Raw genomic sequence first — 20,893 nt, 5'->3', positions numbered from 1 at the left:
TCTTGTCCCGTAAACTCTTCCATTTTTTTCGCTTAGAACTATTAAATTGGCAATCGGGTTGACAATACTTTGACATAAGAATACCTTGATAATTTTGTTTAAATTACTATGAAATTGACCAAAGTGGGATTAATTCAAGAGCGATTTTCTCAGAAACCGTTAAAGATAACGATTTGAAACAAGAGTACCTTTTTAACGTAAAACAGTTCGGGAAAACGGAATTTGCTGTCCAATTTGTTAAAAAGTCAAAGATGAAAAAGTTACACACGCAAAGTACCAAGGGCCCCCCCGTACCCACCCCAATGGACCTTGTGGAAATAAATGGATTAGTCCATCAAATTGCTCATCAAAATTTAGCTGTGTATACCAAATTTCATTCATTTATCACAACGCGATTGAGAGATATTGCAAAAAAATGATTTCCATTCCTCCCTCTTCAATGGGTCCCTGTGCCCTTAGGAAGCATTTCCGGACCCATGTTCATATGAACTTTTTTACTTAGTTTTGATCATAGAATCGGCCTGTTCAGGGTTGGCAGCTAATTATGAGACACCCTCTATACATAGTTGTCTTTTAGGCTTTGCCGTGCCTAACACTGGTTTCACGGTCTCCTGTGAGTGCCTGAAATGTGGAAGATTCTTGAAGCTTGTTTGTGTAGGGCTTTTACGAGTAGCTTCTAGGAGCTTGCAGTTTCCCTTAAGATCTTCACCGCTGGATTAGATAATGCCCGAGTGGATGGGGCTCTACAACTGAGGTTCAGTCCATGCTCGCACAAATTTGTGAAAACTTAACTTGACTGAATTGTAGAAATTAGTGATTTACTGATAAATATTATTTGCAATAAATGCATGTGCAATTTATGATTTCCAGAGGTATTAAACAATGGAAATAATAATAAAGGAGCGTACTACACGTTTTAGCCAGGTTCCTTTCCTGGTTTCTAAACTGCAAGGTACCAAGGTCGACGTTCGATTCCATTCCTTGATGGGTCCGCAGATGTCCAGTATCGAAATCCGTTTTAGGTTCGAACAATTGGCGTTTTTGAATTTTATTCATCTTTGGATTGTAATCGTCTGGAACGGGTGATCGACTTGTATTATGATGTTTTGATTTTACCTTTAGCCCAGTTACTGTAGCTGAAAATATAGTAATACCTCTGAATATTTTATAACTGCATCGATTTTTCTCAAAATTTAGAATTAGGCTCATCTTACCCCCCACTTCAAAACTTATATATGCGTTAGGTGTGCTTTTTGTTCTTAAGGGGTGAAAACCACCCCTTATTGGAAAAAAAAGAAAAAATACAAATTTAAGCGTTTTATGTAATCTAATCTTTTTTATTTATGCAGTTTGGGTAATTTCATGTGCTATATAACATGAAACTTAATGTATCCCAAATTTGCAACCCGACAAACCTAAAAACCACCCCTTTGGATGAAAAAAAAGTTTTCAACATGAAACGTTTTAGTTATGCATTTTTATCAAATTAAAATTGATTTCTTGATTAAAAAATCTTTTTTATCGATTGCAACTTTTCAACCCTTGAAAAATACCCCCTCTTTCGAAAAAAAAATGAAAAAATATTATTGAAAGAGTAGAAACATTTTAAATGTGCATTCGTATTAAATAAACATTTATTCCCTTCTTATAACATAATTTTGAATTGACTGCAACTTTTCAACCATTACTAATTAATACTTTAAATCACTAGATAGATTTCACAGGGTCTAACGACACTTAGAGTGTACGATAATTCAATAAACAAAGAAATCTAAATAAACAAATTAGATAAATTTGGAACGAATACACTGAAGATGAATTTTTCGAGACAAAACGTCTGAATCTGGTTTGGGCTGAGGCAGTACAGTATTGGGGGTCGTGAGGGGTCGTATTTAAAAAAATGAAGTTGATGATGGTCCTGGAGAGACAAAACGTTACATATAAGAATTGATTATGCCATTCGATAGAGCGCAAAAAGTGACCATGAAAAAGTGTTCTTCTTTTTTCAATATCACCTCAAACAAAGCTGAAATGAAACAAAAACGAATTTCCAAAATTTCGTTTTTTTTTAATATTTCGAAAACTAATTATGTTGATTTTTTAGAGATATAATGTTGGTCCCCTGATTACGCAACTTTGCCCCCATTTAAGCTAGTTCGTATCTCTTACCGTTTTCGAGATCCCTGTAGTGAGAAGCGAATTTGTAACAGCCTGTCCTGTATATGTGTGTGTGTGAGGGTGTGTGCGTGTGTGTAGTATAGTGTGTATTATAATATAGTACTGGTTTATTCGAATATACACATACTAAATACGTATACAGGGTCGGAAAGTCCTCATGGTTCATCGGCCATTACTCGAGAGCGATAAAATAAGTCATAGAAATCCGTGCGATAGAGAAGGATGGCTATAATGAAGACGTCTAATAGTCACCGCCCATTTCGCCCTTCCACAAATAAGAAGTGGATCTTATTTGTGGTGCAATTTATGCACCCGCTATGCAGTTTAGATCCAGCCCCAAAGTGTAATAGATAGACTTTTTTCCTGGTATTTTTCTGAAGACAATGCCGAAAACCGTAACTCGATCGGTTCATCAGAAAAAAATTTCTGATTTATTGTCTAACTTGCCTGGTCTATATTCAAATTTCTAAAATTGGAATTTTGAGTAGGTAATCTAATCAGTAATTGACATACTTGACACCTCTGTTAAGTGTCACAAACAGTAATTTTTTCATTGCTTGATACATTTATTTTGCAGGAGGGATTTTTGAGCACGTAATGAATTATTGAAATAGATTTTACTAAAAAACGACTCATGCTATTAAAATCTAACAAGAGTAGCTTTTTTATGCAAAATATGATAAATTTTCATATTTTCAGTTCAGGATCTAGAAAAAATTGCGTACAAAAAAAAATTGTAAAATTTGTCCCATGATCCCGCATTTTCTTACGCCCCCGTAGCAAATTTTGATTTGTATATTGTATCGATTATTAAGCATACAAATAGTAATGCCACCCCAAAATTTCGTAATTTAATATCAAACCGTTTCGAAGTTATGCAATAAAAACCGTTTCCTGAGTTACCCCTTCAAGGAGCTGTATCTCCCTTAAGGACTGCCACTGACAAAAACTCTACTAAGGCTTTTATCATATTTCGACATGTTTTACACACTCTCAAATTTTGAGTACTTATTTCGTTAACACCTTGCATATTGCATGACAACAGAATTTCATTACATGAACTGTCAGCAAATTTGTTTTACTGAATTATTCCTTACTTTTATTCGATATTTGCAATACTGGTTTCTCCAAACCAATATTGCCCTTTCAAAGTAATTTCTCGTAAAAAACTTTTCAAAGCAAAAAACTTGAAGATGTGAGAGTTATTTACGAAGTTTGTTAAATTAAAATTAGAAAAGAGATACTTCATTCAAAAGTTTTGGATTCAAACATGCTATACCTAAATACTGACAATACTAGTTTGATTATGACATTGCGCAAAACGAGGCGGTGTAAATCTGAATAGAGAAAAACTATGTCACAAACAATTAACTTCAGACAGAATATTGTCTACCTTTATAGTAAGTACAAGTAAATTGTGGATACTGTTATATTGATATTCAACACATGTAGTGGATTATATTTTCTCCTTTTCATACAAAGTTTTTTAGTCGAAGATATTCCATTTCCAGCAGCAAATGCCTGTAACATTTTGGCTGGATGATTTTCAGGCCATTTGTTTTTTGCACCAGATTACAATCTTGCCATTTCGCGGATTTCTGCATATACAGGGTGTTTATTGAATACTTGTACAAACTTTAAAGGGCGAATCTTTGACTAATTTTAAGATAAAATGTTCATATGAATATGACTCCGCAATGGCTTGGTTCTTGAGGTATAGAGCGTCCAAAAAAAATTTTTGTTTGATATTTTATTTCTTGTGAATTTTCATTTTTTTCTAATTTTTACTAATTTAGTGATAGTTATTTGTAGAGTGATAATGTAACGTAGCACATGACTCTTTTTCACCTATTTTTCAAAAACTCAACTTCAAATGAATCAACTTACAAATCTCGTATTGCTGAATTTTTGGATGCGGAAGGTCAGGTTAAAGCACATCTCGATTTTTCTAAAGCATTCGAAATTGGAATCATACGGTAGTTCCCCTGCTATGCTATCTCTGTATAAATCTTTTTTAGTAATAGATGCCAGTTTGTACAGTATCGTGATTTTCAATCATGTAAATTCCATCAATTTACAGGTGTTCCACAAGGGTCAATCCTGGGACCACTGCTGTTTGTTATCTCTGAATGTAAGCAAATATAAAATTATGTTCTACAGTCATTGCAAAACTATTCTAGACTTCAGTTATAATATTGGCGAATCTTTTCTAAATAGAGTTACGCAATTTGCTGACCCTAGTGTTATATTCGATACTAGATTATAGTTTGAGGAACATATTAGTTTAGTAACCAAGTACACAAAGACAATCTTTTTACTATTGCTAAATGCGGACATGAAATTTGTTTAGTCGTGAGAATAAAAGCCATAGGCCATAGGCTTGATAGTAACATTTTCTCAAGAAGTCCCTTCGAGAAATGTGTACAATAATTACAAAGTTTATAACACAATATGGTTAAAGATACAAGACCCACGTTTTCAACACTAAATGCTTAATGAACCATAATATTAATTCAGGGGTGGCTTTTGTTGTGCTGCCTATGTATAAGTAAATTTTCTGATTAAATCTAAGTACTTCGGAGAGAATTTGTAGCTATAGAAAGAGGTTATAACAGAGTTCTGTTCTATCCTTTGGATAATATAGAAATATATTAAAACATTGCAATGGGATCAGATATCTTTTACATACCTAGATTTTTGGTATCGATGAACATTGTTTGACTTCATTTTATAAGAACAACATGATAATAATAATTATTATTAGGTTAATACCTTTACAATGAAGTAAAAATTTGTAGTATATCTTTTCTTCGGCATCAAGGTAATTTCTAGAAAATTTATAAACCTTTGCAATAATATTTGGAAAAAAGTAACTGTAAATGAGTAACAGCTCGTATATAGAAATTTTTGTACATTATCTAGAAAATTTTGAGATTTTATTTATATTTATTTAACACAATTATGTGTGTCCCATATCAAAACAGAAGTGAACATATTTAACAAAATTTTAAATATAATTTTGGTAAATGCGTTACCAATCGTTGTTAATCTTATTATCTACATAAATTATGGTCAACAGTGCTACAACTATGTAAATTTAAAAATATTTTTTCCATGTAGGCAACAATTTAATTTAATGTATTGGGAACGTGTTAATATGGGAAAGGTTTTTAATTTAGGAACAGTATTCCATGGGAAATTGAAAATAAACTTCTGACACGAGAGTGTAATTTACGATATGAATTTATAATTAAAATTTCGGTTGGATTACGAAAAATCTTGTACCGATTACTCACAAATTTAAATTAAAATTCTGAACCATATTATTTCTAAGTGTTTCCACTGATTTACACATATTACTTCGCAGATCTAAAAGCCTTTAGATATCGACTAACCATAGCTTGATTAATATAACGTAGAAGGTTAATGGGGTTAAATACTATAAATAAAAATATACAAATATACAAATGAGGTAAATGTTTACCCATAACACAACAAAATTTTAAACAAATTGATTTCTCCTTTTATTTAGTAAAAAATAAAAGTATAGTTTAGTATAAAAACTAAAAGGAGTTACATGGGAGTTTCTTAAATAAGAAGTTTTCGGTAATATGATCCACAATAGTCTATTAGGTACCTACGTCACAAGTTTAATGACAATGGCGCCCAAATCGAATAATAATGAAATAAAAATTTGTGTAAAGTTATTTGCAAAATTGCTAGTACAATCACAGTAAATTTCATCGTAGAATAGTATTCTACGATGAAAGGACCCCGCACAAATCTTATGGAAATTGGGTCGCGGTCAAATTCGCTGAATTTTTGATATGTGATAGAGTTCATCATACTGGTCAATTGTCTCAATGGCCACAAAGTTCAAAAATGGATAGTTTGGCCGGTACAGAGCTTTAAAGCTCCGAATATCCTCCACGGATTTATGTATATGCGCAGTGTGTATAGACTTTTGAAATAGCCTATTTAATTTTTTTTATTATCTAGGTTTATATTTTTGAGGTTGCTGAATTCAGATCTGTTGTTAGATTTTCAAAATTGACAGTTGGCAGCTGTCAACTAGCTGTCAATTTGCTATAATAAAGCCAGAAACTTGTTTTTTTATGATTTATTTTTTTTTTTTTTTAGTTCGATAAGTTCAAAGACGATATCAAATCAATAACAATGACTATCGGCAGCTGTCATTTAGCTGTCAACAATTCTTCAAAGTCCGGTAATAAAGTCAAAAAATTATTTTTTGTTTATAACTTCAAGTTTTTTAGATAAGTGAATATAAATATGATATAAAATTATGTAGTCATCAGCTTACAGCTGTCAACAAGCTGTCAACTAACTGTCAAAATGCAATAATAGAGCAAGTAACTTATTTTTTGTGCTTAACTTTGTGGATAAGAAATCAAACATGATATAAGTTTATGACATCACTTTTGAACTCAGTGATCTAAGCAACTTAAAGCTTTTTAAAAAAAGTAACTTTTTGACTTTATTATTGCATTTTGACAGTTAGTTGACAGCTTGTTGACAGCTGTAAGCTGATGACTACATAATTTTATATCATATTTATATTCACTTATCTAAAAAACTTGAAGTTATAAACAAAAAATAATTTTTTGACTTTATTACCGGACTTTGAAGAATTGTTGACAGCTAAATGACAGCTGCCGATAGTCATTGTTATTGATTTGATATCGTCTTTGAACTTATCGAACTAAAAAAAAAGAAAGATAAAACATAAAAAAACAAGTTTTTGGCTTTATTATAGCACATTGACAGCTATTTGACAGCTGCCAACTGTCAATTTTGAAAATCTAACAACAAATTTGAATTCAGCAACCTCAAAAATAAAAACCTAGATAATAAAAAAAATTAAATAGGCTATTTCATCATATACATAAATCCGTGGGGGATATTCGGAGCTTTAAAGCTCTGTACCGGCCAAACTATCCATTTTTGAGCTTTGTGGCCATTGAGACAATTGGCCAGTATGATGAACTCTATCACATATCAAAAATTCAGCGAATTTGACCGGGACCCAATTTCCATAAGATTTGTGCGGGGTCCTTTACTGCGAATTGTACAAGCAATTTTGCAGTATTAATTGTCTCTGTAGTATGATGATACCCTCTAGCCACGACGACCTTATGGTCCCCTAAAACTGTGGTCATTGTCGAGTGTTGGGATGGACCTTCTTGTCCAATATATCTAATGCTAGTAAATTGAAAAGTGATGGAAAATATGAAAAATGTGCCTGTGGACATTTGTCCTCAAATATTTCGTTTGCGAGGCTGTAAGCAAAAGGTACAACTGGATACAACATTTTACGAGTAAATTTGGATAGCTTGATTTAATTCGGTTAAAATTAAAAACAATAAAAACAGATAATAGGATATAAGTAGGATAAAGGAATAAATAAAAAATATTTAATTTTATACAAAGATAACATCTTTTTCTAAAGAATAAATTCATAACAAATGAGAAAGCTCTTCAAGTGTTTAAAGGTAAGGCCAACTGCTTATTGTCAAATAACTTCATTAATTTATTCACGAAGTTCTTCACAAATTAAAACATGTTTTAATTTACGTGAATTTTTTCATAAAGTTGAGAAGTACCAACAAAAATATTGAGGTTAAGTTATTTGTTTACATATTTATTTTAGCACGTTTTTATGAAGAGTGATATGTGAACTGTAAATTACAATTAAGCACAATTATCTATGTTATCTAATTAAAAAAATTATTAATCTCGACTTATTTCGGAAATTGTATTCATTTTCAGTTTGTCTTTATTTACTATGACTTGAAAAGCTGTTGTTGTTTCAAAGAAATTCACGAAGATCAAAACAAATGCAAAGCCAAATCCTTTATGAATAAATTGATGAACTAATTCATGAAAAACTTCGTGAATTTGTTTATGAATTAGTATTAATGATATTAAAGTAAGCAGTATTATTGATATTTTTAATATGTCATAAAGTATACGTAAGATCAACACAATGCGTGAATAAAAGTAAGACACAGCTAACTAAGTCACAGCTAACTAAGTCACTTACCCTCCGTTTACTCTTGATGTTTTCCATTTGCCGTTGAGTGCATTCCCCAATGCTCTGCGAACCCCACAGCTCTATTCCTATCCTAGCGTACGTGTACATCATCGACAATATTGGCACCAAGTACGTTATTACCAAGAACGCCACGTTGAAGCTGGAATTATATCAAATTAGTTTGGACAGGAAACCTATCTTCAGCTGTCAATACAAGTTTGTTTTCAGACAGAATCCTGTCTTGTTATAAGTGCACGAGTTAATAAAATGACAGAATTATTAATTGCTTCAGAATAAAGTACTTTGATGGTAAAAAAGATTTTGCGAATATGTATTAGGAATGCTCAATGGAAAAAGTACGAGACTTTTATACAATTTATAACAATTAGGAATTAATTCTACCTCCTAAATTATGCATTTCACACGTGAAATAGACACAGTTTTGCGGAAAATAATATACAAAAAATTGATAACTTTACGTACAATTATTTAACTTTTTTGATCCAATTGAAAATAAATCATATTTTTTTCACTAATCTTAGCATCCTAACCTATTTCGAAAACATGTCAGCATATATAATATTTTCTGCCATTAAAATATGACTAATTATTTCATTTGCATCTTGTATAGCTAAATCTAAATTAATTTTTTTTTAATTCGCCAGGTTACTAGGAAAATTAAAACTTATTAAAAAAGTTTAGGTGCATTTATTTAAATCGATTTAAGTAATAAATTATATTCACGTAAAAATTTTTAAGGATTCGTGTTTTGCATTTGAATACGTATTCTCCCCGTTTAGCCCAGTTTTTACCCTAATTCTTTTCGTAATGAATACTTCCGGTTCCGGTTCTTTCAGATTTGTTTAGTAGTTAGTAAAAAGCAAAATCAGCGTGGGATGTTTTGTGTTTGGGCAACGTAACGCATAAATCTTAGGTGCACGTAAAGGATTTCTTTCACCTTTTAATGCAATCAATTCGGCCCTAGAAAAATTTCTTTTTAGTAATGCGAAAAAAGTAAAATGGAAATAAATGCACATTTGATGACATTTTTAATGAAATATTTTTGAGAATAGAAGACAACCTCAAATGAAATCGAAATTGTAACCTCTACAATGGCTATATCGATGGAAAGAGAATTTGTTTTTCTATAATATGGTGCAAAGAAATAGAGGGTGTTTCATTCGAATTTAGTTTTATCGGTTTCAAGTTACAAAATGTAACGTAAAAAATGGGATACTTAGCATAATTTTTTTCAAGTAATTTTGATAATGGATCTTATGTTCTTTGTGTGTTTCGAAAAGCGAGTGAAAGCTTCCTGAACGATGGAAGAATTTTCGAAACGCTTGCATCTGTCAAAATTTTTATAAAATGTCGATTTAGGTATAAGGAAGCTCCAACATTTTTGACTTATTTTTAATTTATCTTGTCGATAATGCAATAATATTTAAAATAACCAAGTTGATAGCTATTTCTAGTTTAACCGGAAGTGTTACGTTGAAGACATTATTTTCATTGAAGAGGGCATATCTGATAACCCCCGTATACAAAATTTCTGAGTCATATTATCTTTGGTTTCTCTGAAAAGTTTAATAGGCCACTTTCGTGAGGAATCCTGTATATTATCACATTTTTTGCTTTTTAAATATTTTTAACTATATTTACATGTACGTTGATATTAAGGTAATTATATGTAAGTTTAATTTAATTTAATGTTTTGATTTAAAAAATACACTTTTATTTTCGTCTCACGCTTAAGAGAGAAAAATTGACACTCAACTGTGCTATGAGATCATTTCACTTTCGCAAAGACAAGTAAAATGATACAGGGTGATTCAGAACTTCTGGATGTACAGGGGACCGGGACCCTTACAAATACAATTTTATAAAGAAAAAATTAAAAAGGCAGTTCACAAACGATTTAAAAATACACTTCTGTACGGCACTGGAAACTGGTCCACTGTAAAACCTGACCTCGCGACAATGCGACGGGCATGGCGGTGTGATAAAAACCGACAAAAACGTTGGCAAGAAAAGAAATAAATAGAATTTTATAGCACCTATTTTATATCGGCAAATTCAACTGCTTTTGTCTTTATTAATTAATAAAATTAATTGTGTTTTTAAATAATAAAATCATTTGACATACCCGATGTTACAACAACAATTGTTCAAAATTGTATCCACCAACGTGTAAACACATTTGGGCCCGTCTTAATCAGTTTCTACGAACTGACACAAACGTAGCCTTGCTTCACCATAACACAAATGCTTCACGATAATACAAATGTTGTCTTGCTTCACCATAAATTAAAACGATATCCATTAACTCCGAGTTGCTTTACACATAAACCATATTTTAAACTAACTACTAAAAAACTATTGTAAACACTACAGATAACAGGTAAACACTATCGCAACGACGTCCACGTGGCTCTCTACGCGTATTGCGAATGACGTTAGAGACTATACAGTTGTCAAGCTTTGTGGTGGTTGAATGTGCTATAACTTCAATAATTTTTTTCTCGGAAACTATAAGGATTTTACAAAAATTTTTTTTACGATATATTGACTCGATTCCTCATGCTGTATCTATTCCCAAATTTTTTTGGATAAGTTGTGAATCACCCTGTATATCACCGTACATAATATTTAACTACTCATTAATCGGAAGCAATATTTATATGTTACACCTGGTTATTCGTGATGGAATCTGATATGCTATTTATTAAAAGCTTATAATGACAAGACTAATTCATCAAACTGTAACAGCGAAAGTTTCATGTATAGTAATAAAGGGTGACGAATTATGTCCAAGTTTTCAGTGCCAAGGTATTAAGGATGTAACAGGAATTATCCGGTGAAATATTGTGTATGGTAACAAATTTTCCAGTTATGTTAACTTTTATAATATATCTCGAGCTGGCATTCCATCTAATATTTAACTCCGAGGAAGGAGGGTGAGAAATAGAGTACATATTACCTCATTTCTTGGGACACGAAAAGGTCGTCAAGACTATATTTTGATTACTCTCGAGCTAAAATTGGATGTCCTTCTATGTGTCTCCGGAACTTATTTGTTAATTGAAGTCTTTTAGAGCCGAAAATGCTTAATTTCTTCTTTATATTTTAAAATTTATTCAGCACATGTCAATGTCATTCCCATAATAATTAGAATTTACTGAGCTAAAAACCTTGATGTTTTTAAAAACTAGTTGATTCGACTTGACTCTGTGCTACTAATTTCAAGCGGTTTGAAAAAGGCCAAACTTTGGAAAAGTTTTAAACGAAACAGTGATTATACAATTTTAATCTTGTAATAATAATTTTTTAACCATCTTCAACTCGAGTAGTTTTGAATTAGCAGTAACGAATTAGAGGAAATAAAATTGTTGTCGCATGTTTATTATCCATAATCGTGGTGCCATAATCCATATTGTGGTGCCTTCAACGTTTAATGTCCTACTAGTTGTTCGTCTGTTATTTAATGAAAACATTTTGTTACATATAGGTAACAAACTTAGCGCTCTGCTGAAAATGAATCCTGTTCGGGATTAATATACAGGGTATACCNAGTGTTCGTTGGAGAGTAGTTGGAGAGTGTCTTGTGGTTGAAGTCGGTCGCATATCGGGTACGCGTCTGGTGGCCGGCATCAGCAGCCCTTCTTGGAACGCTGGTTCGTCCGGCGGCGTCCTGCGGCGCTCTTGACGTTGTGCTTTCTAATATGGGTCACTTGCAAACATGTGTACCCACAGTTTTTTTAACTGCACTTTAATTCTAGTGTACGCCGCCACTGAGCGCCGTCATTTTAAAGTAATCATTTTTTTTTTTGAAATCACTGTGGTTGAAGCGCCGAACATTCTATCTTTTCTAAAATAAATAATAAAATTTTTTTACAAAACAGATTGCTTTAGTATAACTACGACGTGTTATTTTAAAGTTACCATATTTTTTTATGTTAATATGGACGAAGAGCCGAGTAAAAAAATTGTTTCTAAAAAATTAAAAATTTTTACATAGTTTACTAACTACTAACCAACATTGGTAAGTGACACTACTAATTTTTTAATAAAACTAATGTTGTAAAATAATTATTTTTGCTGTTTTAAAAAACAAACAAAAAATTAATAAAAATACTAATCTGATTGATACGAAAAATATTCTTTTAAAATCGTTTCAAGTTTTTACAAACAATTATGTGTTACTATTTTTTTAAGTCGTTCATATACTCAATTTGTAAATCTCAGTATCAATGACCTCTGACACTCTGACATCATGTTCCGAACGCTTCCGAGGTATAATCTTATAGTTATTTATTTCAGTGTTTAGTGACGGTACAATGTAATTTTGTATTTTATATTTAAGTTGAAAATGAAGCAATGAAAAAGCATGTATACGAATCAAGAAAGAGTTTATATGGTTAGAGCTTACTTTTGTCAGGAGCAAAGGATACGATACCAGGTAGATTACGTCGACTTACACGGTAAGTACCAAATTAGCAAATGTTTGTGAGATTGGTTCAACGTTATGGAAGCTTTGTACGCCAATATGCTAATGTTCGACGCGAACAAATTCAGAGACTGAGAAATTAGGAAAAAACGCCGTGGAAGAGGATCCTGGTAAGTACTCGAAGATTAGCCACAAAATTTCAAGTACACAGATTATTTATTTATTTTTGTGTATTTAATTTATCATTATTGATTAATGTTTTCTGCTAGGTTACTTGTTAAGTAATGTTCTATAGTTTATCTTATTTAGTGGAACAGAATTTTAATTTTTGTGCGAAATGATACGGCTCGTGGCGAACACCTACTTAACAAACGTAATGTGCCACGGAATGTGCCAAAGAGTAATACCTCACAGCGAGTAATGTAGAAATGTGTTTTTTAACAACTTTTCCTTAAATATTAGATTTGACAACAATGCATAGCCCAGTTCCCAAATGTGCACGCGCTGCGCCTAATGCGTGCCGTTGTTTGAGGTTAAACTAGCTCATCTAGCGGCGGGGTATGAAAATTACTAAAAAAAAATATAAGAAATATTTTTCTCGACGAAATTTAAAAAAAAATAAACTATTGATACGTATTTCTAAAGGCCAAAGGTAGCCTCTGCATAAATACTCGTATCACCCCTACTCAAACTTACACTCTGTAAAATATACTATTACACTTTTCTAATATTAGAATTAAAATTCAGGACTTAGTTTGCAGTAAGTACAAATCTTTTTTACAAGTCTGACTACTATTTATAAATATTAATGAAATAATCTTGAAGAATTACTTAATTTTCAATTACTTGAATTGTAACTAATTGATGTGACTTGTCATTCGATCAGTATTACTTGGTTTGAACTTGATCTTGATGATTTCAAGTAGCTTGAAAATCGAGTCAAGCTGTCAATTTCTAATAAGGTTTCTTTAAATTTTTCATGAGTTCTATTCACCCTCGAAGTTTCTTGGTCTGATTTTGGTACAAAAATTTGTAAAATGTTTACAAAAATTAAGGAATAAGAGGACATGTAGAAACAAAAAATATGCAATATGGTGAAAATAACTGGCTAACTTTTTCATTAGGTTCAGCTCAACTTTTATTCAACAATAAATTAATTCAGCGTCATTATATCGCACTTAATAATACATGAATTTAAATTAACTCGCTATTAATTTCTTTTTATAACGTTTTAGTTCCTGCTACAGAGACCAATCAAATAAAAAATGCGGTTTTGTCAATTTTGCTATTTCTAGAAAATATTTAAAATTCTATTAATCAAATGTCTTTGGACCAGTTCTATTGTTTTACAGTTACACGAAGCTCTTAAGGATTATAAAACATTATTAAGTTAAAAATAATTTAAAAACAAGTAAGGTTTGATTTTATTGATGTTCAAAAAATATGTATAGGTATAGTGCACTACAATTGTCACTATCTATTTATAATTAATGACTACTATTATTAACTAATAACTTACATGTATTCCTGCATGGATTCGTTGATTTTACCAGTTTCTACGTCTGGCCATTTCATATAACATATAATCCTCTCGCCTCCATCGGTCTCCGTTCGGAAGAAAATTAGTGATGGAATTCCTATTAATATACCTAAAATCCAAGTTAGTAACGCTAGCAGTAGCGTGAGCGTTTTACCCATACGCGGCTTTAAAGGAGTCATTATCGCCATGTACCTGAAAGCAGTGATCGAAATTATAAATAAGTTGAAATATGTTTTCAATTTTACTAAGTCGAATTTTTTTATATTCGGGTTGACCTCTGAGGAAGCGCAAAAAATTTCAGAGAAAACTACTTGGAGAAATATGGGCCATTTTGAATCAAAATAACTTTATTTTCAAAAATAACTCATGCAGAATGTATTTAAATAAAGCATAAGTGTAGATAATTGAGGCATATGTATATACTTTAATCTATAGTTGCCTCATTTGCCAGTTATAGGGTGTTTTTGAAAAAGATCACAAATACACACCTATTATGAAAGTAGTATTATATAATGATTATGAAACAATATGGTAACCAAGTTGCTACTAGTTGTCATTTATGCGTTTGGGTATTATCCAAAAATTTTACGAAAATAGACGTTCTTTTGTGAACACTTATCGCGCACTTCGCGAAAACTTTGATCCAAATAATCGCCCTTCTTTGCTTGCCATTCGTCTTATCGTTGAGAAATTTGAAAATAATTTTACTCTTAACGATGTAAAAACACCAGTAAGACGTCGAAATGCCAGAACTGTTGAGAATATTGCTGCTGTAAGAGCAAAGGATCCAAATTTATCAATTCATCGTCGTGCTCAACAGTTAACCCAAGAACTTAAGCCACTGGACCATCGTCGGCGCCGAGAATTTTCTGCTTGGAGTTTAGAACAACTTGAAAGGGATCTTAATTTTGCGAAAAAAATTATCTTTTCAGATGAAGCTCATTTTTGGGTAAGTGGATATGTTAACAAGCAAAATTGTCTTTTTTTGGTGTGAAAACAATCCGCAAGAGATTCACGAGAAGCTTTTGTATCCGCTAAGGTATCTGTATGGTGTAGTTTATGGCATATTTGCATTATCGGACCATTTTTTTCCAAAATGAGGTAGATGTTAAGAAATCTTTATGGCCAAATTTAGGTGCACTTGATTTGGAGGATATGTGGTTCCAGTAAGACGGTGCCACATGTCACACTGCTCATGAAAATTTGCAAGAAAATTTTGACGAAAGGGTAATTTCAAGGAATGCAACTGTTCACTGGCCTCCAAGAAGTTGTGTTTAACTCCATTACATTACTTCTTTTGGGGCTATTTGAATTCTAAGGTCTATGCAATTAGACCTCAAACACTTGGTGCAGTAATATTGAACACTAAAACCTGCATTCGTCAGATCACGCCCGATTTATTGCACAAAGTTATTGAAAATTGGGTTCGTCGAATTCGCTCGTGTAGACGAAGTTGAGGTGGACATATAAACGATGTGTTATTCAAAACATAAATTTTTTGACTGTACTTTAAGATAATATAAAAAGTTTGGTCGTATCTGATGTAATTTTAATTTTATTTCATTTCAAAATTATATCGAAAAATCCTTTATTAACCAGTGGTGGAGGTACTGGGAGATGTTTCCACTAAGAAGCGCAGAATTTCGAGGCTACTGAGATGTAGTTTTACAAATATGGTATTTTTAGTAATTAGTCATCGCGATTGACTTTTACAATAAAGTTTGGTTTAATAGTTTACATTCTCAGTAAAAAGAAAATTTAATTTGAAGAAAAAAATAGAATAAAAAAATTCCACTCTGTTTTGAGGATTTTTCGATGAAAAAAACTCGCCACCCTTTTTCACAAAACACTTGGGTTAAAAATTAAAAACAACTCAAAAAACTAAAAATGTATTATTTTTTTATATAAAACTATATCCCAAAACGAACAAAATGAAAAAAGTTTATGATGTCTTTAGTTTTTTCCAAGTTAAAAGTATTTGAAAATTTTTTACCCAAAATATTCATTTGCTCATAACTTCTTGAGGGACTGAAATAAACAATTTTTAAAAATCATGAAAGATACGAAATAATAGATACCAGGAAAAACACAGGAAAATTGTAGGGTCACGATGTCAGTAATTTGGCATGGAATGCCCCAAAGAAAAACACACTACAAATTTTGGAAAATCAATTTACTCCGAGGCAGGGTTAGTTCAGATATTAGAATGTCCTTAATACTAAATCATGTTGTGTAATCGACCAAACAAATAAAAATCACTGAATCGCTTACAAATCAACAGGATTTGTTGCTAATGTTTTCTGTTTACGTTTTATTTATTTATTTAATATACAACCACCCACCAGGGACCAATTACGGGGATGGCAAAATACAATAGGTACTTTCAAAAGTTTCTAGATGTACCTAGGAAACACCTTGTATTATAATAATAATACCGCACGTAAATAATCTATATATAATTTTTTGTTATTCAGTGTTCAAGTGTTCAAATAGTTCTTGTGATATAATAATGAATACGTTAATTGAAAGTTACTCTAAACAATGGAAGAATAAACATTTTAAAAAATTTTTCGAATGTAATTAATGATGTAAATTCACAACAAAACATGCGGGATAGCCGTTCTTTCTTTATCAACATCATGTTTCTGTGAAAGAAGTTTTGAGATTACAGCAGGGGTCTCAAGATGTTCTCTAGGCAGTCACAATTAATCAAGATTTCAACAAGCGTAGAAAGAAGATGAATATAAAGTGGCTTTAAGAAATAAAGACATTTATGGATTAAAGTTAAAGTTAAGTGCAGCAGAGAGGATCATAAAAGAGAAATGAACGCACAATTTTAATAAGGAAAACTGTTATAACTCTCCCCTGTAGACAACAAAGGTATTCGCTTAATGTAGTATAATACAATAGAAATGCGTTACAAAAAGTCACCTTGTAGACCATCTAAGGAGTTTTTTTTCTCTTTTGACAATTTATTGTATCATTCGTAAAAAATTAATCTTCGCCGGCGTAAATTTCGCAGCCAATTATCCTGAGATTTAATCTCATTCCTGAAATTATTTACGGGAAAGAATAGGAATACTAATCTGATTATATTATAATTTTTCAGGGATGTTGAGCATCCAAATCCAAATTACCATAAAAAATTTATGTTATATAAACTGGCATTGGATGAATCTTTGGTTGTACATACTATAACGGCAATTTATGGACTAGACAATTGATCAGCTGACACGTGAATAATTATGCAAACTCTTTGATGGTTTTCAGAACTTAAAATTCCATTAAGAATTTGCAGAACTTTTCTTTAAAATAATTAATTGAAGGAATTAGCAGAGAATTAAGGTGAACTTCTATACAATATGAGTTTGCCATACCGCTTACAGCAATTTGTAATAAAACTTGCTGGTAAAAGTTTTCTAGCCCACAAATCTAAACTTTTCAGTATACTGAAGTTCCCGATTCGAATTTTTAACTACCTATTTATGTAGTTTTATATTCTACAATTAATTGGAAGAGTGTTTATAAATCATTGGATTAAATGAATGTATACACTGTCATATTACACCGTTAGCGAATATATATTGAATTAATTAATATTGATACTTATTTCTTAAATTGCAGAATCTTTCTATCGGTTTAAATTTAGTAATAATTGATATGATGGCATACTTTATATATATACTGAATTATATTATTTGTTTTATTTAGAATACATGTGTATATACNAAGTTAAAGTTAAGTGCAGCAGAGAGGATCATAAAAGAGAAATGAACGCACAATTTTAATAAGGAAAACTGTTATAACTCTCCCCTGTAGACAACAAAGGTATTCGCTTAATGTAGTATAATACAATAGAAATGCGTTACAAAAAGTCACCTTGTAGACCATCTAAGGAGTTTTTTTTCTCTTTTGACAATTTATTGTATCATTCGTAAAAAATTAATCTTCGCCGGCGTAAATTTCGCAGCCAATTATCCTGAGATTTAATCTCATTCCTGAAATTATTTACGGGAAAGAATAGGAATACTAATCTGATTATATTATAATTTTTCAGGGATGTTGAGCATCCAAATCCAAATTACCATAAAAAATTTATGTTATATAAACTGGCATTGGATGAATCTTTGGTTGTACATACTATAACGGCAATTTATGGACTAGACAATTGATCAGCTGACACGTGAATAATTATGCAAACTCTTTGATGGTTTTCAGAACTTAAAATTCCATTAAGAATTTGCAGAACTTTTCTTTAAAATAATTAATTGAAGGAATTAGCAGAGAATTAAGGTGAACTTCTATACAATATGAGTTTGCCATACCGCTTACAGCAATTTGTAATAAAACTTGCTGGTAAAAGTTTTCTAGCCCACAAATCTAAACTTTTCAGTATACTGAAGTTCCCGATTCGAATTTTTAACTACCTATTTATGTAGTTTTATATTCTACAATTAATTGGAAGAGTGTTTATAAATCATTGGATTAAATGAATGTATACACTGTCATATTACACCGTTAGCGAATATATATTGAATTAATTAATATTGATACTTATTTCTTAAATTGCAGAATCTTTCTATCGGTTTAAATTTAGTAATAATTGATATGATGGCATACTTTATATATATACTGAATTATATTATTTGTTTTATTTAGAATACATGTGTATATACACTGTGTCCCAAAATGATGGAACAAAATTCAATTAAAATTTTTTTCCAGATCAGAATTTAAAAAATCGCTGAAACAGGTTTGACAGACCTATAACATTCCCGACATTTTTTTAAATAGGATGCTCTATATTTTATATTATAAATAAATAGTCCTTCTAAAGACGAATTCAGCGATATAAGGTTGTACCTACATTTTTGTCATAGTTGTCAAAAAAAAAAAATGTAAAAAATTATATTTTACGTTGTACTGCGACGACTATTTCAAACAATCATAAGGTTTGTGTCTGCAGGACTCTCAGGCTGTTTGAAACTGTCAGATCACGAATCGATTGGCCACATATCTCTGATAGTTTCAAATCAATCCTCAATTGCTGCAAAAACATACCTATTGTCTCTTCTGTACTTTAAAAAACGTACCTACTCTTTATTAATCTTTTCTACTTACTTTAAAGCTTTTTTTTCTGAAAAAACTCATCGATAAACACATAAAATTCACCAGAGTACCTTAGGTATAACGTGAATCGTTTTAGTTCCAATTCTTTCGCTGTTAAATTATTTTGAAAAATGGTTGTCCTTTAAGCAAAAAACAGAGAATTGAAATTTTAATTATGATCGGATGCAGAGATAAAATCCGTAGTATGTGATTTATTTCACCATAAGTATTCAGACCAGATAATTAGTCGAGCTACAATAAGTAAAGTATCCAAAAAGTTTGAAGATACTGGAAGTATAAAAGATTTACCTAGATCAGGAAGGCGAAGAACGGTAAGCGAAAATGACCTTTAAAATGTGATGCTCGCTGTTACTGAAAATCCTCACTCATCCATTAGATCTATCTCAGCCAACTTCGACTTGTCGAAGTCCTCAGTTCACAGAACTCTGAAGTCTCAAAAGTAGCATCCTTACAAAGTTAACGTCTTACAAGAACTATGGGCCGATGACACAGACAAAAGATTACAGTTTTGCAAGTTAATTAGAAATTTATTTAAAAGGCAACCCAACTTAAAAAATCATAATTTTCATTGACGAAGCAACTTTTTTTTTAACGGAACCGCGAACAGGCAAAATACTAGGTTTTGGAACCCAGAAAATTGGATGCAAGAAAAACATACACAACGGCCGGAAAAAGTGAATGTTTGGGCTGGAATAGTAGAAAATCGCATACTGTGACCTTATTTCTTTGAGGGCAATTTGACAGAAGACATTTATTTTGCGTTTTCAGCTAATTTCAACCCTGGAATTAAATTTTCCTAACCCTAATGAGCACGATATGCTGGTGATATCGGGTTCCAACAAGATGGTGCCCCTCCACATTTTCGCCTCGATGTAAGAAATTACTTTAATGAAGTTTTCCCAAATCGATGGATAGGCTGAAGAGGGCCGCTTGAATGGCCACCACGCTCCCCTGATTTAACCCCACTAGATTTTTTTCAGGGGTTATCTAAAAAGCAAAGTGTATGTGAACAGACCAGACACTACGAAGGATTAAAAAATCGTATCAGAGAAGAAGTTCGAAACATAACACCAAATGTTATTCAAAAAGTAATTGAAAACTTTGAACATCGAATTGGGCATTGTGCAATGGTTAATGGGGGCCACTTTGAACATTTGCTGTAATAAAATAAAAAGTAGTACTAAATTATTCATTTAATTTCTCCATTTTTTGACAACTATGACAAAGAAGTAGGTATAACCTTATATCGCTGAATTCGTTTTTAGAAGGAGTCCAGGCGGTATCTACTTGGGTAAAACGCATATGATCGGAGATTTTTGCTTTAACGGCTTCTAAATAACATCACAAATGATAATTTTTCTATGCAAATAAAAAAAAACGTGGACTTAATTGTTATTGCAAAAAAGTATAAAAAAATAGCAAAAAAATTCAGTTTTTTCTTGGAGTTCTCGTTGACAACTTAGCAACTATTCATTTTAGACAAAAATGGAAAAGGAAAAAAAGTTTTATAATTAAATTTTAAACAAGATAGAGTTAGTTGCAATTC

At 31.6% G+C, this 20,893-nt stretch overlaps 1 protein-coding gene across 1 annotated transcript in view; it reads right to left on the bottom strand.

Annotated features, from left to right (window-relative positions):
• The window catches only part of LOC108914545 (tachykinin-like peptides receptor 99D), a 72,595-nt gene that overhangs the window by 18,447 nt on the left and 33,255 nt on the right, over positions 1-20,893 (bottom strand). Inside the window, exons 5-6 of the mRNA XM_018720375.1 lie at positions 14,197-14,409; positions 8,240-8,390 (exon numbers count right to left, since the gene is read on the bottom strand). Of these exons, the coding sequence (XP_018575891.1) occupies positions 8,240-8,390; positions 14,197-14,409 (364 nt within the window). The remainder of the gene's footprint in view (positions 1-8,239; positions 8,391-14,196; positions 14,410-20,893) is intronic.

Source organism: Anoplophora glabripennis, unplaced genomic scaffold, assembly GCF_000390285.2.
Source record: "Anoplophora glabripennis isolate ALB-LARVAE unplaced genomic scaffold, Agla_2.0 scaffold1148, whole genome shotgun sequence".
In the NCBI taxonomy this organism is placed as follows: domain Eukaryota; kingdom Metazoa; phylum Arthropoda; class Insecta; order Coleoptera; family Cerambycidae; genus Anoplophora; species Anoplophora glabripennis.
This window is presented reverse-complemented; position numbering and strand designations above follow the sequence as displayed.